Source organism: Gopherus evgoodei, chromosome 6 (assembly GCF_007399415.2).
Source record: "Gopherus evgoodei ecotype Sinaloan lineage chromosome 6, rGopEvg1_v1.p, whole genome shotgun sequence".
In the NCBI taxonomy this organism is placed as follows: Eukaryota; Metazoa; Chordata; order Testudines; family Testudinidae; genus Gopherus; species Gopherus evgoodei.
The window spans coordinates 1,998,724-2,024,481 of record NC_044327.1 but is presented as its reverse complement, the minus strand read 5'-3'; the positions used below and the strand labels follow the sequence as shown (position 1 = coordinate 2,024,481).

The 25,758-nt window shown below is 49.3% G+C and overlaps 1 protein-coding gene across 1 annotated transcript in view; it reads right to left on the bottom strand.

The window, feature by feature from the left end:
* Positions 1–16,902, bottom strand: part of CORO2A (coronin 2A) — a 118,280-nt gene extending 101,378 nt beyond the window's left edge. Inside the window, exon 1 of the mRNA XM_030567777.1 lies at positions 16,741–16,902. Within this exon, the coding sequence (XP_030423637.1) occupies positions 16,741–16,755 (15 nt within the window). The 5' untranslated portion in view covers positions 16,756–16,902. The remainder of the gene's footprint in view (positions 1–16,740) is intronic.
* Positions 16,903–25,758: the final 8,856 nt, after the last annotated feature.

Below are 25,758 nucleotides of genomic sequence, written 5' to 3'. Positions count from 1 at the left end.
GCATGATTTCCCTTTACAAAAACCATGTTGACTCTTCCCCCAACAAATCATGTTCATCTATATGTCTGATTATTCTGTTCTTTACCATAGTTTCAACTAATTGGCTTCATACTACAGTTAGGCTTACCTAATTATTAGCTGTTAATTAACGTGAAAATGCAGAATATTGCTAGGTCGCTGCTGCAGAAGCAACAGAAGCATACCATAGTATTATCCAGAGTTACTCACATGATCGCGACAGCATATTAAATAGTGTTTTTTCCCAAGAATCACCCATAGCTAATATTGATACATCTTGCTAGGACAGAAACTTCATGTACTGCAAACAATATATTAGCTCCTCTTTCAACTGAGAAAACAATTAAAGACTTGGCTGAAAAGGGCATATTTTCTCTGTGGCCATTGATGCCTCAAACCATAGGTGCTGACTCCATGAGTGCTCCAGGGCTGGAGCACCCATGGAAAAAATAGTGGGTGCTCAGCACTCACCACTCACCCGCCAATCAGCTGTTTGGCAGGCCCCACTGATCAGCTCTTCCCCCTCCCCCCAGTGCCTCCCGCCGCCGACCAGCTGTTTGGTGGCGAGTGGGAGGTGCTGGGGGAGGGGGAGGAGCAGGGGTGGGAAGAGGTAGAATGCACTCGGAGGATGGGGTAGAGGAAGAAGAGGCAGAGCAAGGGAGGGGCCTCAGGGCCGAGTGAGGTTGGAGCACCTCCAGGGAAAGCTGAAAGTGCAATGATTAGGGGTTTGGAGAGGGTCCCATACGAGGAAAGATTAAAGAGGCTAGGCCTCTTCAGCTTGGAAAAGAGGAGATTAAGGGGGGATATGATAGAGGTATATAAAATCATGAGTGACGTTGAGAAAGTGGATAAGGAAAAGTTATTTACTTATTCCCATAATACAAGAACTAGGGGTCACCAAATGAAATTAATAGGTAGCAGGTTTAAAACAAATAAAAGGAAGTTCTTCTGCATGCAGTGCACAGTCAACTTGTGGAACTCCTTGCCTGAGGAGGTTGTGAAGGCTAGGACTATAACAGTGTTTAAAAGGGAACTGGATAAATTCATGGTGGCTAAGTCTATAAATGGCTATTAGCCAGGAAGGGTAAAGAATGGTGTCCCTAGCCTCTGTTCATCAGAGGATGGAGATGGATGGCAGGAGAGAGATCACTTGATCATTGCCTGTTAGGTTCACTCCCTCTGGGGCACCTGGCATTGGCCACTGTTGGTAGACAGATACTGGGCTAGATGGACCTTTGGTCTGACCCGGTACGGCCGTTCTTATGGTGTCTGTGCCTCAAACCATGGGAATATCAAACATGTTTCTGATAGCTGTCCTTTACCACACAGGAAGGACATTGTCTACTTGATTATTTTCAAGACAGCAATGAAACTGCATGAGGACTATTTGAAAATGTGAACAGCATACAAAAATGGTTTGACCTTTGACAACGGATCATCATTTGCAGCTGATAATGATAATGTTAACTTTGAGAGATACCACTCAGTCTACAAATGAATGAAAAACAAAAATGACTATTGCTTCCAGCTAGCCCAGCTCATATATTGCAATAATACAGCAAACTACGCTATAGGTAAGTCAACATTTGATCCTCAAGGTCTTGTAATAAAAGTTCTCAATCACTTTGCTCATCTGCCAATTGAGTTTCAGAGTTATAGGAGGTATTTCATTTGGTTAACCTTGAATACATGGAAATGTTGAGGCACATCCCCAAGGATGATTCTCTCTACACCCTGCAGTTGAAAGGATCTTAAAATGTTTTCCAGCTATTCAAAGTTATTTGTGTGCAGCTGCAATTCTTACTTTTTTAAGGATGACAAAGATGGAGATAATGGAGAAAAACTTCCAGTACTGAAAACTACTTATATTTCTTCCACAATGTGCTAAAAGTTATTTTTACAATACAGTTTTAAAATTAAAAATCTGATCTTGTATGTGCTGAAGTTTATAACATAATGGATTCATTAAAGAGGAAGTAACAACGAAGAAGTGGTGACAGATTCTTTGGTCATAACTGTAACTTTTACCTAAAAGCACATCATCGCAAAGCAAAATGGGAAGGCTTTTCATTCAGTGGTGTGCAACAGCTCTCACATACCTGATGTCACGTTTTTATTCAATGAAGAAAACAACCTTAATCTGATTCAGCCACTTCCGCTGAAAAAAATGCTGACTTTTCAGGAACTTGTGGGCATTACTGAAGGGTTGAAGCTAACAAAAGGCTGGCTATGGATTGTGTGTGTAAGGAATAGCATGCACTGAGAGATTCTGCAGAGTGCCTGTGCATACTGCAGGAGTCTGGTTGTGTGAGGAAATGGTCTAATTCTCGATCTTCAAATTCCTTAAAACTTGTAACTTATTATGTCTTTCCCATTTCAAAGGCAGCCATGGAAGGTATATTTTCCTTGCATAAACAGACTGGGACAGATTGCAGAAGCCTGCAGCATATTGAGTTTTTTAAGGATGAGCATCAAATTAAAGTTAATTTCAGTTGTACTCAAAGAGTTTTATGAACGGATTTCAAACAATAAAGATGTTGTGAAATGTATTAAAACTATTAAGTACCATTTTAAACATTAAATTGAAGCTTCTGATAATTGCACTGTATGCTTGACAGCAGGAGAAATGTACACTTCAGAGAAAAATACAAGATACGCTAAGAGAAATGGTGTTTCCCCAAAATGTCCCCTAAAATAAAGTGTTTATTTTTCATGTGGTTTTCCATTACTTCCATCCAACAGAGATAATCACCCTAAACACTACATGGTGGTGATCATGAGCGTTGCACTTCAGAGCGAAGGCTGTGACCTGACCTGCAAACTCTTGCACAGGGGAGTAGCCCCGCTGAAGCCAGGGTGTAAATCAAAACCCACATGTGAGGGTGTCGAGGACCAGGGACCCCGAGCAAGGGGTTTGGTTACTTGCGTTCTTCGATTACATGTCTAGTTTGTATTAAAATCAAATTGGATGAAACTTCAGTGACAGAATGACATGGGCTGATTAAGTTTCAAGAGAAAGCAGTAAGATAAACACTGATTCGTTATATTTGGCTAATGTAGTTACAGAGGTGGCTGGCCTTTGGTTAGATTGCCTTGAATTCTCATTTCCAATGTGAACTTTTTTTTTTTTTTTTCGGTATTTGAATCATTAACGAAATCTACAAAATGTGCTTTGACCAGGCCTGTGATGTCACTGACAATTACCTAGGAGAACTCTGTTCACACTCATGTGGGTGTATTTCAGAGTTCCTGATTGCTATTCTGATTCAGGTCCTAAGTAAGCTGGACCAAAGTTTCAACTAATGAAGAAATCTGTGCTTTAGAAAATGATCTGTAGCCTGGCTCAGGGTAAGCTCTATGAAACGCTGGTTTGAATAAGTGATCATCTTCCTTTCAATAATATATGCACCATGTACAGCCCAGCAAATAATTCAGCACGAACCGGTGTGTGGGGCTGCTGCTCTAGAAGCTCAACACTGCCTGCAGAGATAGGACATTGTGTGACATGAAGGACAGGACCAATTTCCCAGCTGTGAGATCTGTCAGACCAGGAAATACTCTGCCCAGGACAGTAGGAGAAAGCCCAGCACTGGGTCCATTCCAGAGAGGACTGGGAGGGCACTTGGGAACTGATAGTGCAGGCTGCAATCTGTGCCTTGGCAGAGAGGCAGACACTAGTAGGTCTTTCCCAGGTAATGTCGGTAAGAGGCATCAGTGAGTTGAAAGAGAAGGGAAGGAGTCCACTTGTTTCGACAAGTGGTTACTCCAGTTTCCATCCCCATTCAGTCCTTGGTCTCTTTGCTTTGCCTGCCCCCGTGGCGACGGGGGGAGGATGGGTGTGTGTGTCAAAGGGATGCTTGTCGGCCAGGAACTAAAGGCTGATGCTCTTTACTTGCAGCCACGTGCTCGTTGCTAGGCTAGACTGGAGCCAGGCCAGGGTGCTAAGAGGCTCCATAACCTCACCAAGCTCTTCAGCAACCCAGTCTAGAAGCAATGGGCTGGATTCTTCCATCCACACTCCCTCTGGATTTAAGAGAGCTCCACCCTGTGACTATTAACAGCAGCACTGGACCCAGAGATTCAACCCGCTCCGTGTGTTGCTGGGGTTGAAGTACCCATTCTTTTCTCAACCCCCTCCCAGCTCTGCGTCTGTTCTAGTCTCTGGCTGTGTCATGTCTAACATAGACTATCAGTGCCTGGTGCAGCAGCCTGTCTTTGAATCTGTACCCAGCCAGGCACAGCAACGGTGCTGTGTAAACGATAACTGTGGCAGAAGGATGGTAATCTCTGCTTCCAGCCCATTTCCAGCACCCTGGCCCTGCAATCCACCCCACTGATTCCACACGAGTGGGGGTGGCAGGGCTGGCCTGTTGTTTGCGTTTCAGTGATATTAATGTTATCTGGCCCGCCCTGCTTTGCATGTCATAAAACCTAGTAAGAAGCTCCCCCCTAGTTAAATCCTGCCCTCACTGATCCCTCAAAGTTCAGTGGGGCTGTCTGGGCACAGATGAGGGCAGCATGCAGCCCCTAGTGCCTTCCCAGCAGTTATCTAATCAGTTTCCATGGACTTTGCATGTGAGTTCACTGATACAATGTAATAAAGACTGGAAGTTTCGGTTCATTTTTCTTGCTTATTTTCTCTGTCACTTTGTCCCAGCCAGGTACAGAAGAAGCTTTCAGATGTGTTCTCTGAAAATCCCTGTCCTTGGGAAGACTCTGCTCGTCTTTCAGGGTAGGGTGAAGTGTAAGCCCAGATCCAAGCTCGTTTATTGCAAAGCAAAGATTCCCAGGCACAATAAAATCGACACACGGCCATTTCTGTCCCGTTGACCCAAACACCCTGGGAGAAGGGTTTCCACATGAAGGGAGGTAGTGTCTCAGAGTAAATGAGCCCAGAGCTGCTGGGTGCCACTGGCTTGCTGTGTGACAACAGGCAGCTCACTACAGCTCTGTGTCTGCAGGTGAACACCCCATGCAAGGCAGCTGGCAGGGGGAATTAGTTAATGCTGTGAATGGCTGTGGAGATGGTACATGTGATTATCGTACATCCTCTGGCCCTGCAGGGATATGTCCAGTGCAGAGAATCAGCTGGGCACTTTCTGCTGTTGTCATGGGAATTCCCTATGCAGACCAGGCTGCTTTTCTTCTATTTGCAAAACTGACTTAACCTTTTCAGTGCCATGAAACCCAAGCGTACACAGCCTCCCAGGCATCTCTAGCATATTCTGCAGACAGTCAAGATACACATCACTGGCTGTGGTGCTTGCCTAACCTGACCCTGTGAAGCCAAAGGCACTGTAGCAGGTGGGTGCTCCACTCACTAGCTCGAGCAAGGTAGGAAGCACAAAACCACTGTAAACAGAGGGTCCTGTCATCTCATTATCACCACACAGTTTTCTTCTTGTCGTGGGAGCAAAAGGAGCTGCCATAATGGGTCAGACCATTTCCTGTGCTATCCTGCCTGACGCAGCACCGGGGAGCAGATGTTTTAAAGAGGAGTTGTTGACCAGCCCCAGTAGTAAGCCTATTTGCCTATGAATTGTTATGTAGGTAGATGTGTGAAATTCCTTCCTGATTCAGCTATAGTGACCAGTTTACACCCTGAAGTATGAACACTGATTAATCTTACCATCATCTCAACTTGCAGAATTACACATTACAGCTGTTCATCAAGGGCTTGATCCTGCATTCAATAGGTCAATCTTGAAAGAACATCCAGCCAAGTATTCACCTCACTGACTTCCTGCTCCAGTGACTGGCAAGTGGCACTTTGGCCTGAGCTTCCCAAGGGGTTCAGCACTCACTGTTGGGGACAGAGACTCACAAGAGCTCAGCATATCAGGGCCCCCCATGAGGCTCACAATAGGTGCTGCTTGACTCTTTCGGAAAGATGGGCAAGACATCTCCCAGCATGCAATGCGTCCACTTTTAGGGGTCCAAATGGGAGGTACGCTATCTTGAGAACCTGGTCCCAATTGTGGGTGCTGTGCTCTTGGGAATCTGGCCCTGAGCTCTGGAGAACCTGGCCTTCGGTGAGGAAAGTTTCCATGGGTTGGCTTGGAACTAATTGCCCTTTAACTTCATTGAGTGCCAGCTCGACCTCCTAGCCTTGAGATGGTCACCGCAGTTGACTACGCCCAAGAACACACAGTCTCCAGTGTGTAGTGCAGTTGGAGGATACCTGGTGCGAAGAGAACACAAGGAAACGCCTCCCCACCAACTCTCTCTTTATTTTGTTCTCAATATAGTGGCCCTGAAAGACGCTAGACTCACACAGCTGTGGGGACTGAAATCTGCTGTTTAGGAGTGAGTTCCACTACACCTTTCACACAGCTTTGAGCAGATCCTGTTTTTTCTCTGCATCCCAGGGCTTCACAGCTCCACCTTGCATTGTTTGCTCAAGAAGGAGGTTGTGTCACACTCGGCAAAGCCAGTGATTGTTGTGTATATTTGGCACAAAAACAACTGGATTATATTGCTTGAAAACAAGCCAGTCTTTGCTCGAAGATACACCAGAACTCATCACAAAAGCACCAAGGTGCAGGAGGCGTTTCTATGCGTTATGAATTCTTCATACACCATTAGGGACAGCAGGACAATTCCTGCCCTCTCCACCTCACTCCATGGCTGAGCATCAGCCCCTTCACCACCTCCACTGGCAGGAGGAAATAGAAATCTGCCTGGCCTCTGCTAAGACTGCCAAATTCCTGCCACTTGTGGGAGTGACTTCTGTGACTGAGAGCTCTGTGAAAGCAGTTCCATTGCACTATCACTGTACCAGCGAGACACCAGCCTGATATGGAGGCTAGGCCCAGGATTTCATTGCACGCAGGCCACTGACCAGCCATGATTCACTGATGATTGTATGTCACAACCAGCCTTTGCTGGAGGCAAGTCTCACCGCTGTCCCCACTATTAGCAACCTCCAACAGCATTCCCCACATCCACCTCCCAGCCCAACAGCTGCTGAGTTGGTTACAACAATATTCATTCATCTGTATCACAACAGCACCTACAGACCCCACGCAAGCTCAGTGCCATATTGTGCCAGGCACTCAACTACCATAGTGAGAGAAAGTCCAGGTCCCAGCGACCTCATCATGTAAGCAGGCAGCCCAGACATAAGAAGGGTACCCATAGCACAAAGGTCCTTTACCCCCCAGCCAGCCCTTCCGGTACGCGAGAGCAGGTCTCTCCAGACTCACCTTTCCTCTGAGCCCTCCAGTTGTACAGACTGCCATCAAACACTGGTCAGGATTCACAATCTTCTTCCTCCTGCTCAGTCTAGCAAACCCAGTCAGTGCCCTCAATCCCTTTTCCCCTGTGTCACCAACACCTGCAGGCTCTGGCACTGCAAGAACTTTGCTTTCGAATGAAGATGATCACGCTGCCGTGGTGGCTCTCTCCTATGCCAGTTCCGCAGCTCAGGCCAACTGAAAGCCCAAGCTGACTGCTCAGCGCTACGGTTAGTCAAAAATATCAAATTCCTACAGTTTTGGACATGAACATGCTGTGAAAAGCATATCCCTGTTTTTGACCAGCTGTGCTCGGTGCCAGGCTTGGCATGTCTCCGTTAAGGCTGCCCTGTGCATAGTGACAGATAAATTACTGTGAAGTTCTTGGGGTTCTTCAAATGCACATCAACTGGGGGGCAGTATCTCAGAGTTTGCAGTGAGTAGTGGGCAGCTCATTGCAGCTCCAGGGGGCAGTTCTCCCAATGCATACCCTGCACTTCCCACAAGCACAGCACTTGCAAGCCCAGTTATTCGGATGAAATGGACCTGATTGCTATGCTTCTGCCGGGAAACTGGGGAGTGGGATCCAGGCTGGGATCACAGTGTAGACAGACAAGCTAGTTGGAGCAGAGGCTTTGTGCATACAGATGGATGGGGACTTGGACTTTTCCAGGGTATTTCTGTCCAGGTTCCATGGCAGCTCTTTGGACATGCAGGATGACATGGACTGCTTTGCTAGCACATCCTAGTGGACTGAACGAATTTGAAATTACTTTGATTGATGGAGCTGGAGCCTGGGCTCAGGCTGAAAAGTCTCCAGTTGCCGGGTTATTGCCTAATGGTCCATTATGGGGATACCTGCACCTTCTTCTGAAGCAGCTGGTGCTGGCGTAAGAGCCGGGATTCAGGGCGGGATGGAGTGCTGGTCTGATAGAGAATGGCCATGTGCCTGGGTTCCATGGACTGGACCATGGTCCTGGCACAGGCTAGGGGAGCATGTCGTGCTGGCAGAGTGTGCAACGGATTGAGCTCTGCGGTAACCTTCACTGATGGACTGCTACCCAGAGTGCCCTGGAGAACAGCAGTCATTATTATACTCCAGAGCACTGGCTCTCAACCTTTCCAAACTATTAGACCCCTTTCAGGAGTCTGATTTTCCTGGGGCCCCCAAAAGTTTCACCTCACTTAAAAACTACTTGCTTACAAAATCAGACATAAAATACAGAACTTTCACAGTACACTAGTACTGAAAAATGGCTGACTCATTTTGACTGTATAATTATAAAATAAATCAAATTTGAATATAAAATATTGTACTTACATTTCAGTGTAGTACACAGAACAAGACAAACAAGTCATTTCTCTGTATGAAATGTTAGTTAGTACTGACTTTTCTAGTGCTTTTTACGTAGCCTGTTGTAAAACTAGGTAAATATCTAGACGAGTGGATGTACCCCCTGGAAGAATCTGCATACCCCCAGAGATGTGTGTGCCCCTGGTTGAAAACCCCTGCATCACATGATTCGCAAGTTAGTGGCACACGTGTGCTCCACATACAGCCTCAAGGGTGCTGATGCGAGAGCTCCCATAGACTGGGCTGGACCTGGCCCAGGCCCACAAAAAGCTGCAATGCTCTGAATTCAGAACATCCCAGTGCATTTGAAAGAGTCTTTGAGCCAGCCGGTAGAGTTTGTCTCTCCTGGAGGGGTGGGCGAGAAGGAGAGAGATTAGGCCCTTGTGACTGTAATCTGTGCATAGCAGTAGGTCTGGTTTCCTTAGGGATTTTTTTTAAATTATGGATGAAAACCTGGCTCCACTGAAGTCAGTTGCAAAACTCCCATTAACTTCAGTGCAATGGAGACAGCACAAAGATACAACAGCCCAAAGCTGTGAGTGCCACTGCTGCTCATCAATAGAAAGGCACGCTGTGGGTGAGGAGGGTCTCCAGCACCATGTGTGATGGAAGTGGAGAATAGACCAAGGCACATGCTGCACAGTGCTGGTCAGAACTACTTTGTCAGGCCAGTTGCACTTTTCCTGAGGGCAGGGCCAGCCTTAGGATTTATGGTGCCCTAGGCGAGATTATTAAACTGGTGCCCTTGTGCCTGATCTGCTCTTAGCAACACAAACGTAAGCTTACAGTATTGGAAAACTTGCCACATTCACGTTATTAAAACCAGTTTAACTTAATTAAGCACACTGTAATGCTGATGGACTAGCACTAAAGAAGCAGAACTATAGAAAAAATTCTGATATGACAGAATTATGCAAATAATATATATTTTTTAATTTATCAAAAATTTATTGGAAAGTTATATGAAGAGGTATTGAAACAAAGATTTGTTTTTAATTAAAAGCAATCTTTCTGGTTTTTTGGCTGCAAAATCAGTTATAATGTCATCGTACGACAAATACAAAGTCGTGTCTTTTTCGATCGCAAGAATAGCAAGACCAGTTAAGCGTTCCTGACTCATGGTAGAGCGGAAATAGTTTTTAATGAGCTTTAGTTTTGAGAAACTCCGTTCTCCTGATGCTACTGTTACAGGAATTGTCAATAGAATACAAGTGGCAATGTACACATTAGGATATATGTCAACAAGTTTGCGGATATGAATAAACTGTACAATGTCCATCACCGATTTTGCCTGTGGCAACATTGATGACAGTGTACTCAATTCTTCGTACATTTCAAGTCCATTTAAATCAAAACTATCGCCGTGCTTAAGGAGGCTCTCTAGGTTCTTGCACTTTGTCATTAGTTGCTCTTGTTTTCCTATTTCATTGAATTTAGTTATGTCATACAAAAATCCAAACTGTTCATGGCGTACTTGCAAGGTATTAAACCTTTCATCAACAGCAGATACTGTTTTATCCATCACAACATTAAAAAGTTCAACCTCAAATTTCTTTTCTGGATCGTCTATGGGCATGATCTGCTGTACAGATTCTTCACAAAGAAGTGACCCTGGCCTTTTTAACTCATATTAACTATGTATTTACTTTATGAAAGTTGGAGAAAACATTGTGAAAACGTAAAACATTGGCTGCCCAAATTCTGGGCTGGCAACAGTTATACTGACTCACAGGGAAAAAAAAAGCAGGAGAATCTTAGTACAACATATGGTCACTCTATACCAGGGGTCGGCAACCTTTCAGAAGTGGTGTGCCAAGTTCACTGTAATTTAAGGTTTCTCGTGCCAGTAATACATTTTAACGTTTGTAGAAGGTTTCTCTCTCTGTCTATATTATATAAATAAACTATTGTTATTATCTGAGGTCTTGGCCACCGGTCCTGCTCAGGCCACTGCCAGCTGAGTAAATGAAACCCCAAACCGGCAGCGGGCTGGTGGCTGGAACCCTAGACAAGGATCCCAGGCCCTGCTCAGCCCGCTGCTGGTCTGGGGTTCTGACCACCAACTCCTGCCAGCCAGGATCCCGGCCGCCAACCCCCCCTCAGCCCGCTACCAGCCTGGGATTCTGCTCACCCAGGCTGGCAGGAGGCAGAGTGGGGCTGGAGGCTGAGCTCCTGACTGGCAAGGGGCCGGCAGCCAGAACCCTGGAGTAGCAGTAGGCTGAGTGCTGCTGGCACCCCAGACTGGCAGCAGACTGAGCCACTCAACCCCCCACCGGCCCTGCTCAGCCCGCCACCAGCCCACTCAGCCCGCTGCCGGCTGAGTGAATGGAACCCCAGGCTGACAGCAGGTTGAGTGGTTCAGCTGGCCTGCTCAGCCCACTGCCAGCCTGGGGTTCCTTGGGGGTCCCCAGGCCAGCAGCAGGCGCTGAGTGGGGCCAATGGCTGGTATCCCAGCTGGCAATAGGGCAGCAGCCGGAACCCCCGAGCAGTGATGGGCTGAGCCGCTCAGCCTGCTGCTGCATACCATCAAAAATCAGCTCACCTGCCACCTTTGACACGTGTGCCGTAGGTTGCCGACCCCTGCTTTATACACTAGTAAGGAGATGAGCATATTACAGTTGTTGGAGGGTTCTTATCAGGAGTAACAGGCTATAGGAAAGTCAGTCAACATTTTTTGTTTCTCTGATGAAAACTGGCCCACTCCCTGCCTCAAACCAAACCTGTCACTAATAATTGTCAACAACTTAATTTTCTGTTTTTGGCTAAGATATTGATTTTTTAAAAAAAAAAATATTGAAATTGGATTCAGGATTGTTAGCAAGAATTTTTGGCAAACAAAGTTGTTAAATGATAATCTAAATGGCAACACAGTACTGCTTTCATGCTTGGCTCACCCCCCAGCCTGCTGGTCCAACAGCTGCAATAGACCCCAAAATCCACCTCTTGGGGTGCAGAGTGGCAACAGCAGCAGCAAACCCTCAGGTGCAATCACACGCCAATGGGCACCACCACCAGCCTTACGGACCATGGTGAAGTTAGCACAGTATCTGATCTCAGACAGGTCACCCATGGAGCCACAGCAGCTCATCTTGCCCTGTGCAGCTCCCCCCAGATGAGACGAATCGCTGGCAGCTGCCAACCCGGGGAGAGGCGCTCCCCAGCTAGGGTGGCCAGATCCAGATGTCCTGACTTTATAGGGCCAGTCCTGATATTTGGGGCTTTGTCTTATATAGGCACCAACTACCCCCACTTAGAGTGACCAGACAGCAAGTGTGAAAAATCAGGACAAGCAGTGGGGGGGGCGGGGGGTAAAAGGAGCCTGTGTAAGAAAAAGACCCCAAATATCAGGAATGGCCCTATAAAATAGGGATATCTACCCCAACCCCTTGTCCTGATTTTTCACACATCTGGCTAACCCCAACCCAGCCCTGTGTGACATTTCAATCCTGGCTCGCTGCTCAGGAAGTGAGTTACTTTCACTTTCATTCCTCAGCAGGTAGTCAGCCTCCCCTCCCCCGCAGCACCTCACTGTCACGGAGTCCCCGGCGATGCTCTGGAACTGCTCCCCACCAAGCCAGTCAGGACTTTGGGGAGCCTCCTCTCCCTTGGAGCAGACTTGTTCAGGGCAAGAAGCTCACACGGCTTCACCTCCTGGGTCTCTCCTTGGAGCATTCAGCATCCTCTGCCCCTCCGTGTGCTTCCCACAGTGAGCCCACCCAGGCGGGGTCCTGGGGAAGCCACAGGGTCCTGCACCCCCACTTTGCAGTCAGACGTGACTCTCAGCCAGCCAGTAACACAGAGGTTTATTAGATGACAGGAACAGGGTCTAAAACAGAGCTTGTAGATACAGCGAACCGGAGCCCTCGGCCGGGTCCATTCTGGGGGCAGTGAGCCAGACCCCCACGTCTCCCCTCACCCAGCTCCAGTCTAACAACCCCTCCCAGCCCCTCCTCTCTGCTCAGCTCCTTTCCCGGGCCAGGAGGTCACCTGACCTCTTTGTCTCCAACACCTTCAGCTGGCACCTTTGCAGGGGAGGGACCCAGGCCATCAGTTGCTAGGAGACACAGTGTCAGGCATTTAGGTGCACTGGCCCTTTGCTCTGCCAGATACTTAAGAACTGCCATGGGGACACTGAGGCACCAACACAGTATTCAGAGAAAACATTAGGAACATTCCCAGTTCGTCACACTCACCCAACCCAGCCCTGACGGAGGGGAGGGAGGAGAGAGAGGGGTGCTCCTGGGGAGGAGGGAGAAAGGAGGGGGTGCTCCATGGGGCAGGGGGAGAAGAATGGATGTTATGGGGGACAACAAAGGATACTGGTTCCAGAGCCACAGAGCCTGCCTCACCTGACCTCAGCCGGGGGAAAGAGTCACACTCACAGGTGAGCTCCTTTCCCAACCCTTCCCCCTCCCCTTCCCAGAGACCCCAGCAGCCAATCCCGTCCCTCAGACTGTGCTGCATTCGGCTCTCTCTAGGACCCAGCAGCCCTGCTTCTCCACTGTCTGGGCTGCCTGCAGAGTGGTGCCCCCAGGCAGAGTGAGGCCCTACGCGGCTGCCTATTCTGCCTATGCCTAAGGACGGCCCTGCCTGAGGGTTTTCACAGTCGTTATTGCCTTTGGCTGATGGAGCAGCGGCTCTGCCTTATGTTACAAAGGCATCTGCAGCAGGAAGCCCTTTGCATGTCTGCTATGAAATCCATGGGCCGTATTCTGCCCACAGTTATGCTCCAGCAGCTCCAGTGAAGTCAATGGGATCACACCGATGTATCCATATTTGGGCCTGTAATGGCTACAATACAAAGTTACTTGGAATTAACCGGAGGAAGAATCCCGAAAGAGTATCACATGGCAAAACAGACAGAGCGACACGCCTGCCTCAGCACTTTGCAGGCACAGAGCGACACACCTGCCTCAGCACATTGCAGGCACAGAGCGACACACCTGCCTCAGCACTTTGCAGGCACAGAGCGACACACCTGCCTCAGCACTTTGCAGGCACAGAGCGACACACCTGCCTCAGCACTTTGCAGGCACAGAGCGACACACCTGCCTCAGCACTTTGCAGGCACAGGGAACGCAGAAGGAGCCACTTCATTCTTACTACACAATCCTGCTTCCCCTGCTCACACCTCCACTGACACCAGTGCTGCGAGTGTCCCACAGGTATCTAGAGTCTTCCAGGAGCAAACATCACCTGGGGAATTTAACATATAGCAGGCCCCTGTCCACACTGTGCATCCCTGATCCCACATGGCCTCGAGAGCTTCATTCTGCACAGTGCGGAGCACCCTCTAAAAGCTGCTCAGCAGCACTTTGCAAGGTCAAGCTCTGAGTGATCTCCTCACATCCCAGGGTACTTCAGCAAGCATACTCATGTCTCCGCTGTTATGCCAGAGGGGACTGCTTAGTGTTCAAAAGCCTTGGGGATACACAGAGATTCCCTGGAGTCAAAGGTTCAAATCCTGCCAGGGTCAACTCATTCCTTTATCCTTCTCAAGGCAGTACATTGAGCTGCATGTGGCCTGCTGCATAGCAATCAGGGGGTTCAGTAAAACCTCCATCCTTCTCATACCACCGAGCTGTGCTTCAGGCAGAAATGCCCTGGCACTGACTACAGAGAGCAAGAAGGGGCACTAGTGAAACCCCTGTGCTCTGCACTCACCCATCTCTGCTAGTCATCTCCCTCGTGCTTGGCACTGGTGGTAACAAGGCAGCACTAGCTGCCACTGCACTGGACCCCTTGGAACAGGTGGATAGGTGAGATGACTGCCCTTACCCAGAGAGCTGACTGTTGTTTAGACATTAAAATTCCCTGGTTGTCATTAGGCAGCTTCTGAGCTGAATTTAAAATAACCATTAAGTTGTGTCCTATGAGAAATAGCAGCAAGCAGAGCCCAACAAGCAGCATCTGGGGGCTCTGGGACCAAGCTACACACAGTATGGGACCCAGGCTCGTGAAGCTGTTCACAGCCAGCTTTGCATGCTCCTAATCGTGGGGGATTCCCTGCCCACAAAGCTGCTACACAACCGAGGGCCAGCCAGTTTCTCTGCCTCCGGCTCACGCACTGCACCCAACCTTCCTCCGGGGCTTCTGGAAGGCAACGTTCCCATGTCTGTAAAGACCCTTGGGAAAGTGACCAACAGAGTGCGAAGGACATTACAATGAACCTAGGCCAGGAATCCAAATGGACAGCAGTAACGGCCGACCTGTCACCGTGGACAGGTAACGGCCGACCCACCAGCTTGAACTGGTGTCTGCAGCTCATGGCGCTTCTTCCTGAGAGACCCACCTAAAGATCCTAGAGAACCTGATACTGGAGTCCCACCCAGATGACCGACTAAAAGCAGGGTAGGATCCAGAAGCAGCAGCCTCCGGGATAAAGGGCCGGCTACACTATTGGAACAGGGACTCTGCTGTGCAGAAATATTGTACTCAGCCCCTACATGGTAAGGGCCTGCTGCCGGGGTCACAGAAGAGAAATGAAGAGTGGGTGTCCACCTCCTCACTCAGGTGCACCATTCACCTTCCTGCAGGAGCAAAGAGCAGACAGCGTTTGTCTCTGGGAGATTAATTCAGAAAAGAGAAAGCCCAGAGTTTAAAAGAAGGTGAAACATTGGTACTGAATTTAGCATGTGGAGAGTCCATTGCTCACATCAGGCCACTGCGTCACAGAGAATTCAGGCCACTCACCCTATCCCCATAGACCAGATGAGACACTGTCTTCTGTTCCTACTTGCGTGTGTACATGTAGTGTGTGTGAGTGACAGAGCAAATCTGCGTGTCTATGTCTATGTACAGTTTGCGTGTGCACATACATACGCCTGTACGCTCACATGTGCTCCGCAAACACAGTTCTCCATTAACACATTGGCCCAGATCTTCAGCTGTGTAAATGTGTGCAGCTCCATCAAGCCCTGCATTTGATACGACAAAGATAACAAGGAAATGGCACTGGTCTGAGAGATGCACAAAGTCCCCCAGAGCTGCTGGCTTCCAAGGTCTTTTGGAATCAGTCTCTGGCCTTGCACTGGTCACTGAGCTTTTCCTAGGCCCTTTACCTGCAGCATTGTCAAAAAAGGACCAGGGCTCTAGCCCTCCGGAATAATTAGCAAATGGTAGGCAGGACAAGTGACATTAGGCAAGATCCCCCAGTCAGTTCCCTCTTCTGAGGGGCAGCAAAGACCCTTGTCCCAGTGCAGGGACTCAGCACTGGCCTGTTCCCATTTCACGAGAGCTGACAGACTCCTTGCGTTGCGCAAGTTGATGCAGAGCACAAAGATACAAGGCAGGGCTATTCTCCCAGGCACTACAGAACACAAACCTATTATTGCACTCAGCACCTCACAGTCAACGCACATCATTTCCCTATGGGGTGACCCGATGTCCCGATTTTATAGGAGCAGCAAAGAATCCTGTGGCACCTTACAGACTAACAGACGTTTTGGAGCATGAGCTTTCATGGGTGAATACCCACTTCGTCGGATGCATGTAGTGGAAATTTCCAGGGGCAGGTATATAGGGACAGTCCCAATTCTTGGGTCTTTTTCTTATATAGGGTCCTATTACCCCCCACCCCAGCCCGATTTTTTACATTTGCTGTCTGCTCACCCTATTTCCATAGCCAGCATTCGCAGTTTCCCCTCCCTCTGATGGGAGCCCAAGTGACAAACCACTCAAATCTTCCTGAACCCCAGCCCACAGCAAAACAGCAGCAGGTTTTACCCCTTCTCTGTAACTGTATTCAACAGGGCTGGCTGCTGCAAAGGGCTCACCCCATGTCCAGAGCAGCCTCGGAGTTCCTGAAGGGGAAAGTGCATAGAACCAAATTCATCCACACAGCTGAGAAAGGAAATGCCAGGTCCATTTCCAGGGAACACAGATTGACTACTGGATACAACAACAGAGTACCAGGAAGGCAGCATATGAATGCCAACTTTTCCGATTACTCCAAAGGTTTGAATGTCACAGGTAGATGAAGATTTACAGAGGTCACCGGCTGCAGCAGATCTGTGGATCTATTGCCGTGCAGAGATTTGCGGCTTGTGCATACAGGGCGGCTCACACAACCCACGGCAGCCTATCTGCGCATCAGCAGGGGCACTGCCCTTCTCCCTGCGGCAGGTCTCCTACCTTTGCAACGCTCATGCAGAATCCCTCCCGGGCAGCGTGAAGCCAGCTCGTCTCTCTCCGCAGCAAGGCTCCCAAATTCTGCCCCCGCGGCGCCGTCTGCCCGTGCCTGCCGCTGGGCGAGCCCTGAGTCACGTTCGTCCGGGAACTATGAGCCAGGCTCTCTCCTTGCGGCTCCCCGGGGAGGCTCCAGAGCAGCCGGCCCGCCTTAGCGCAGGGAGCGGGCGCCGCAGTGCTCCGGAGGCGGGGGCCCTGCGGGGAAGCCCGTTGCCTGGCAAGGAGGCGGGAGGAGCCAGGCAGACACCTGGCCAAGGTCTCCTCCCGCCTCGGGGCGGCGGTGTCTGGGGGAGGTTCCAGCGCCGATCCCCCCCCAGCAAGCGGGAAAGGAGCCGGGCGGGGCTGAGACAAACTCGGCTCACTGGGGCGCCGCACCTGCGAGAGCGGGGGCCCGTACCCGGCCCGCTGCCCCGCCCCGCCGGGCTCGCTCCCCCGGGTGTCTGACCCACTCCCCCGCCGGGCTAGCCCCCCCGGGTGTCCGACCCACTCCCCCACACCGGCCCGCCCGGTCGTCCAGCCCGCTCCCCCGCCCAGGATCGCTCCCCCAGGTATCCGAACCGCCCCCCGGCTGTCTGACCCGCTCCCCCGGGTGTCCGACCCACTCCCCCACCCCGGCCCGCCCGGTCGTCCAGCCCGCTCCCCCGCCCAGGATCACTCCCCCAGGTATCCGAACCGCTCCCCTGCCCTGCCCTGCCCTGCCCTGCCCGGGCTAGCCCCCCCGTCTGACCCACGCCCCGCCCGGTGCAGCGGAGGCTGCTGCTCTGCTAGAAACGCGCTATTAGGGTGCGCGGAGCAGGCTCGGGTCACCTGCTGCAGCCACCGCCCTTCTACCCCCCGGCTCCTGCTGACTGCTATTGACAGGGGCTGAAAGGGGGCGGATCGGAGCAGGGGGCGAAAATTGACTGGTCTGGGGGGTCAGGCAGCATTAGGCGAGGGGCTAAGGGGAAAATCAGGAATGGGGGGAGGAGGTGGAGTCAAGCCCAGGAGGGAGGCGCTGGCAGAGGGCAAAACCCGGCACAGGCAGGGGCAGAAGGGTTGCAGATACTCCAGAGGACGGAGACACCAGGGCTTGGCACACTAGCGGGGGAGGGGGGCGAGAGGCGTTTTTTGTTTGAGCAGAGGGACTTTTGTATGGTCAGAGAACTGAGCATGCTCGGTAACATCTGCTGAAGCGGCTGCCCTTCACGCTGCTCTTATCAGCCCTGGAACTCTGCTGCCTGCTATTTACTGGGGCTAAAAGGGGGCGGATCGGAGCAGGCCGTGCCCTGGGGCGGAAATTGACAGGTCTGGGGGGTCAGGCAGCTGGAGGCAGCATTAGGAGAGGGGCTGGGGGGAGGAGCAGGAGTTAAGCCCAGGAGGGAGGTGTTTGCAGAGGGCAAAACCCAGCACAGGCTGGGGCACAGGAGGTAGCAGTTACGTCAGTGGCACTGAGACACCAGTGTTTGCTTTTTTATTTCCCCTCTCACAGCCAGCACCTCTCAGCATCCTCTTCCCAGGGCTGGGTTCTTAAAGACACAGGCATCCCAATGTCTAGTCACTGCATCTCCTCTTTGTCTGATCTAACCTACTGCGGTTATGTCTACACTACAAATCTCAAAGCGTAGTCATGGGTGCTAGTGCTCCTGGTAATCCACTGCAACAAGAGGATTAGCTCTGAGCACTGGGAGCCGAGCCTGTCCACACTAATGCTTTAAAGCACTCAAACTTGCTGCGCTGTGGCGGGGGGGGGGAGATTTTTCACACCCCTGAGTCGGCAAGTTAGAGCGCTGTAACTTGCCAATGCCAGTGTAGATAATCCCTGAGGGTTTGGCTACTCTTGCAGGTGTGCAGCGCTGGGAGTTAAAGCTCTCTTCGTACAGCTGTGTAGGGAAAGCGCTGGAGTGTGGCCACACTGACAGCTACCAGCGCTGCAGTGTGGCCACATTTGCAGCATTTGCAGTGGTGTTGGGAGTGGTGCATTATGGGCAGCTATCCCACGGAGCACTTCAACCCATTTTGGCGCCATTTTGGCACCGTGGGTTGTGGGAAGGGTTCAGAGAGTGCGGGTCATTCTGCTTCCTGTCCCAACGCCCCATGATGCATTGCTTCACATCCCAGCATTCCCTGTTTTTCCGTCCACGTTTAGCACTATCTTGACTCTCTCAACGGTCATCAGGACCTAACCAGATCAGCCACACCATCACCGGTTCATTCACCTGCACGTCCACCAATGTAATATACGGCATCATATGCCAGCAATGCCCCTCTGCTATGTACATCGGCCAAACTGGACAGTCACTACGGAAAAGGATAAACGGACACAAATCAGATACTAAGAATGGCAATATACAAAAACCTGTAGGAGAACACTTCAACCTCCCTGGCCACACTATAGCAGACCTTAAGATGGCCATCCTGCAGCAAAAAAACTTCAGGACCAGACTTCAAAGAGAAACTGCTGAGCTTCAGTTCATCTGCAAATTTGACACCATCAGCTCAGGATTAAACAAAGACTGTGAATGGCTTGCCAATTACAGAACCAGTTTCTCCTCCCTTGGTTTTCACACCTCAACTGCTAGAACAGGGCCTCATCCTGCCTGATTGAACTACCTCATTATCTCTAGCTTGCCTGCATATATATACCTGCCCCTGAAAATTTCCACTACATGCATCTGACGAAGTGGGTATTCACCCACGAAAGCTCATGCTCCAAAACGTCTGTTAGTCTATAAGGTGCCACAGGATTCAACAGTTTCTGTGCAGCAACATTTCTGTGGGAAATGGAGCCCGAACTGCTGAGGAGTATGCTGACGAGTCTCACCAGCACATCACATTTGGCAGTTGAGCTATTCCTTAAGGTGCAAAGTGATGAGGAGTCTGACGATGATAGCAAGTCGCCTGACGCGTATGACACTAAATTGCTGCTGGCATTCACGGAAATGCTCAGCACTGTGGAATGCCGCTTTTGGGCTCAGGAAACAAGCACTGAGTGGTGGGATCACATCATCATGGAAGTCTGGGATGACGAGCAATGGCTGCAGAACTTTCGGATGAGAAAAGCCACTTTCATGGGACTGTGTGCTGAGTCGCCCCCACCCTGCAGCGCAAGGACACGAGATTGAGAGCTGCCCTGCCGGTGGAGAAGCAGGTAGCTATTGCAGTCTGGACAATTCCAGACAGCTACCAATCGGTTGGGAACCAGTTTGGAGTGGGAAAGTCGACTGTTGGAATCGTGTTGATGCAAGTTTGCAGGGCCACTAACTGCATCCTGCTAAGAAGAACCATGACTCTGGGGAACGTGCAGGACATTGTGGACGGCTTTGCACAAATGGGTTTCCCCTAACTGTGAAGGGGCGATAGATGGGCCGCATATTCCTATTCTGGCACCACCCCACCTAGCATCCGAGTACGTTAATCAGAAGGAGTATTTCTCTATGGTTCTCCAGGTGCTTGTGGATCACCGTGGGCGTTTCATTGACATTAACGCAGGCCGGCCTGGAAAGGTGCATGATGCACGCATCTTTCGGAACACTGGCCTGTTCAGGAAGCTGCAGGCAGTGACTTTTTTCCCAGACTGGAAGATCACAGTAGGGGACGTTGAAATGCCCATTGTGATCCTTGGAGACCCCGCTTACCCATTAATGCCTTGGCTCATGATACCGTATTCAGGGAAGCTTGACAGGAGCAAGGACTGGTTCAACTACAGGCTGAGCCGGTGCCGAATGACTGTGGAGTGTGCTTTTGGCCGTTTAAAGGGGCGCTGGTGATCTCTGTATGGGAAGCTAGACTTGGGGGAAAGCAGCATCCCCGCAGTTATATCCATGTGCTGTACCCTCCATAATATTTGTGAAGGGAAGGGTGAAAGATTCAGTCAGGCATGGACCTCCGAGGTGCAACGGCAGAAGGCTGAATTTGCACAGCCAGAGAGCAGGGCTACTAGAGAGGCCCAGCACAGGGCTTCAAGGATTAGGGATGCCTTGAGGGAGGAATTTGAGGCTGAAAACCAACAGTAATGTTTGGTGCCTTGCATGGGAGTGAAGTGCAGTGGTTACAATGTTAGTAGGAATCTGTTTTTCGTAAGCTGATTTGCAGTGCCTGTTTCTTTCCTGGGCTAAGGTATCTTTGACTTTCTGCAATAATAAAGACTGTTTTCAAGGCCAAGAATTCATTTACTGAAAAGAAAATAACTTTATTGACAGACTCCTAACATTTTGGGAACCTAAAAGGGCAGGGGGGTGGGGTGGGGAACTGTACAGTCACAGGTTTGAATATGTCCTGTCTGGAGTGCTGTGCAATGACTGCTGCACTTCAGGATGCCTCTACTGCATGGTGATGGGGGTTAAGTGCAGAGGGTAAGGGTCGTAGTTCTCAGGGCTGGTTGGTGAACGTACAGGTGTTGGAGGTAGCTGGTGGAGATAAGAACCAGGATCCTGGGGAAGGGGGTTCTGAGCTGACATTGGGGCAGAAGGGAAAGAGCTTTGGGACGGGGAGGGGGGTGGCACGGTAGTGCTCTGCCTGCATGGCTACAAGCGCCTGGATAGAGTCCGCTTGGTGTGCCAGGATGCTTATCAGCTGCTTTGTGCTTTTCTTCCTGGCCACTACGTTTTTCTGATGGATCCTGCCTTCCCTTTCCCTCCAGTCCTGTACTTTTTGATTCTCTCTGGCAGAGTGATCCATAACTGCTTGCAGCAGGTCGTCTTTGCTTTTTTGCGGCTTCTTCCGGAGGTTTTGGAGTCTTTGAGCTGTTGATAACACAGGCAGCCGAGAACTCAAGGTTGCTTGTGGAAAGGCAAAAAAGGCAACACTTAACAGAGGCAGCATTGTTTATATCAGACAGTTATTCCCACACAGTGAAGGAGTAACATTCTTCACAATAGCATCATTTTCCCATACCAAAAAGAGCGCACATAACCCACAGGAGCCCCGAAATGGTGAGTAAGGGGGACTGATTGCTTCAGGGCTGTACTGTCCTTGAGGTTTCTGTGCATTGGGGAAAGCAAACTGCTGCAGGGGGCACCTATACTGAACACTCTCTCAACATTTTCCACAGGAGTTAATCCTGGAAGATATCTCGCTTCTGCGGGTCACCTGGTAAGAGCAGGACGGTCTTCTACAGCAATGCGGATTCCGCCCTGGCCCCTATGCAGCTTGCCTGTGTGCAGCAATGGTCCCCCCACCCCTCACTATTCCACATCTAGGCATGCATGCATGCAGAACCCTCCCTCCTCTCCCGAAAAATTTCCATCCTGAAAATAAAAGCTGCTTACCGGGAACTCGTTCCTCTGTTTGTCCTCCACCAAGTACCGGCTGCTGTGCCTGGCTACCTTCCTCCTGCTTGAGAAGAGCTCCTGGCTGCATGTCTCCAGGAACTCTGGGGTGTCTCCCCCCACCCCAGGACCCTCCGTCTCGGTTTCCTCCTCCCCCCTCCTCCTCCTCACCCCCCCCGAAGTCTCCATCATGGTCCTCAGATTGGCAGTGGGGTCACCCTCAAGTATTGCACCCAGCTCTTTGTAAAAACGGCAGGTCGTGGGAGCAGCACCGGAGTGGCGGTTTCCTTCACGGGCTTTGCAATAGGCACTCTGTGGCTCCTTCACTTTAACCCTGCACTGCAGCGTGTCCCGGTCATGGCCCCTTTCCAGAATGGCCTTTGATACCTGCCCAAAGGTATTGTAATTCATAAGGCTGGAGCGCAGCTGGGACTGCACAGCTTCCTCACCCCAAACACTGATGAGGTCCAGCAACTCGCCATTGCTCCATGCTGGGGCTCGTTTGGCGTGTGGAGGCATGGTCACCTGGAAGGATTCACTGATTGCACTCCACACCTGGCTGAGCAAACAGGAAGGGGATTTTTAAAATTCCCAGGGCATTTAAAGGGAGGGTCACCTGAGGCCAGGGAAGTAGAGTTCGAACTGATGAGCAGAGTGGCTGAACAGGGATTCTGGGATACCTCCAAATACCTCTGGAGGCCAATAACAGCGCTTTTGGTGGCCACGCTGGCGGAGCAGCTCTGCATCACCAGCACTGCAGTCGTTATTCCCCAGGCCGAGGTGGAGTACAGCCAGCGCTGTAGCTGGGGAGATACAGAGCTGTATGTGCCTTGCAAGTGTGGACGGTGAGTGAGTTGTAGCACTGTAAAGCCACCACCAGCGCTGCAACTCTCCAGTGTAGCCAAGCCCTGAGACTTAATTCAGTGAAACATTTACATCTATCCCCTCAGAAACAAAGAATCCCCCATCACTGTATCTGAGGGCATAGAGTCTCCAAACACTTTCCCAAGTTGTCTTATCTGCTGCTGGGATTCCCTGAATTTTTAATTCTATTTTTTTCTTCTCATTTTTAGAGCAGATGTTTATTCTGTTGGATCATCTGACTTCCACTCTGACTGAATTTCTGGCCTATTGTTTTGAGTCAATCCACCAATGGTGTAAATATTGGTGATCAGACCAATAGGCTGCCTAATCTAGTATCCTGTCTTGTGACAGTGGCCAATGCCACATGCTTCTAAGGGAATGATAAGACCAGGCAATGACTCACTGAACCATCCCATTGTCCACTCCCAGCATCCCTGAATATCTTGGCTAATAGCCAATCTACTAATCCTGAGGGACTGATCTAATTCTTTGTTCAACCCATTCATAGTTTTTCCTTTCAAAATATAATAAAACACATCTACAACCCCGAGATACCTTTACAACCACAAGAATTCTAAAATCATGAGTTACACACCCTCGAGCCAAGTAATTTTAATAAATAAATGAGGCTGGATAACCGTACTCAGAGAGTAGTTGTTAATGGCTCCCAATCCTGCTGGAAAGGTATAACAAGTGGGATTCCGCAGGGGTCTGTTTTGGGACCTGTTCTGTTCAATATCTTCATCAACGATTTAGATGTTGGCATAGAAAGTACGCTTATTAAGTTTGCGGACGATACCAAACTGGGAGGGATTGCAACTGCTCTGGAGGACAGGGTCAAAATTCAAAATGATCTGGACAAATTGGAGAAATGGTCTGAGGTAAACAGGATGAAGTTCAATAAAGATAAATGTAAAGTGCTCCACTTAGGAAGGAACAATCAGTTTCACACATACAGAATGGGAAGAGACTGTCTAGGAAGGAGTATGGCAGAAAGAGATCTAGGGGTCATAGTAGACCACAAGCTTAATATGAGTCAACAGTGTGATACTGTTGCAAAAAAAGCAAACATGATTCTGGGATGCATTAACAGGTGTGTTGTAAACAAGACACAAGAAGTCATTCTTCCGCTTTACTCTGCGCTGGTTAGGCCTCAACTGGAGTATTGTGTCCAGTTCTGGGCACCGCATTTCAAGAAAGATGTGGAGAAATTGGAGAGGGTCCAGAGAAGAGCAACAAGAATGATTAAAGGTCTTGAGAACATGACCTATGAAGGAAGGCTGAAGGAATTGGGTTTGTTTAGTTTGGAAAAGAGAAGACTGAGAGGGGACATGATAGCAGTTTTCAGGTATCTAAAAGGGTGTCATCAGGAGGAGGGAGAAAACTTGTTCACCTTAGCCTCCAATGACAGAACAAGAAGCAATGGGCTTAAACTGCAGCAAGGGAGATTTAGGTTGGACATTAGGAAAAAGTTCCTAACTGTCAGGGTAGTTAATCACTGGAATAGATTGCCTAGGGAAGTTGTGGAATCTCCATCGCTGGAGATATTTAAGAGTAGGCTAGATAAATGTCTATCAGGGATGGTCTAGACAGTATTTGGTCCTGCCATGAGGGCAGGGGACTGGACTCGATGACCTCTCGAGGTCCCTTCCAGTCCTAGAGTCTATGAGTCTATCTTTTTTGTGCCTCTTTGTTCCTGAGCCTGTAGGGTGGGTGCAGTAAGGCCAGATCCAATGCCTTGAGCCTAAACACCTGAATGAATCTTAGTCTGCCCTCCTACTCCCAAACATTTAATATACCTAAGGCCATATCTACAGTTTGAGTGTGGGTTAACTCAAGTTATGTCAGCATGGAGTCACTACAGTTACTATGTGACTGCTGTACATGCCTCCTGGACTCCTTGCCTTAGCAGTCAGTGTACTCACCAGAAGCACTTGTATCAATTCAGAGTGAGGTACACCATGAATAGATATCCCACTGTCCACCCACTGTATTTTGGGAAGCTTTGGCTTGGCAGTATATGATGGGTACCAAACAGGTCAGAAAGAGGTGGTTTTGGACATGGGATCAAACTTCTTATAATGCATTGTTAACCATCCACTGAACTAAGTGAGGTTACAGCAGGATTTTGCAAAATGGAGTAAGCATTTTAAAATGGGGTTTTAGTTACAATATAGAATCTTATTAAAACAAGTGTAATGAACAATTTAAAATGTTGGGAGGCAAACAGGAGTTACAATGTTAGAACAGTGAAGTTTGGTTTGTTCATTTGATTCAAACTAAAGTAATATTAATAATAGTAATTAAAGAAAAGAAATAATTTCATTCTTCAGCTCTACATTGACTTACAAATGACCCTTCAATCCAGAGGTGTTGAATGGGTCACAGTTTATGTAATTGTCTCAAGGCTATATAATTTTTTTGAAACAATCTGAGCTGGTGGTTTCGGCATCCAACAGAACATACCACACATTACAATTAACATTAAACTTATCAGAATAAAGAAAAGAATAATTGGGGCCCATCCTTTAAGAATAGCTTACCAATGGTGTGTTATAATTTGTTCTGCTTATGCAGATACTCTTTACATTTCAGATCCCTGATGTAAAATAGCCAAACTGCGTGTCTGAACCTGGGCCTGTGTGATTTCAGTCAGTTGGATAATTTGGTCATTTTGTACAGACTTGTCCAATTGACCCACAAAGAAAAGTTAAAGTGTAGAATATTACCGGTATCCAGTGCATTAGTTCTTTTATCCTCATGAGTTGGGAAGTAAGAGGTTGAGGTAGGAGTTTTTAACATACAGTAACTCCTCACTTAACGTTGTAGTTATGTTCCTGAAAAATGCGATTTT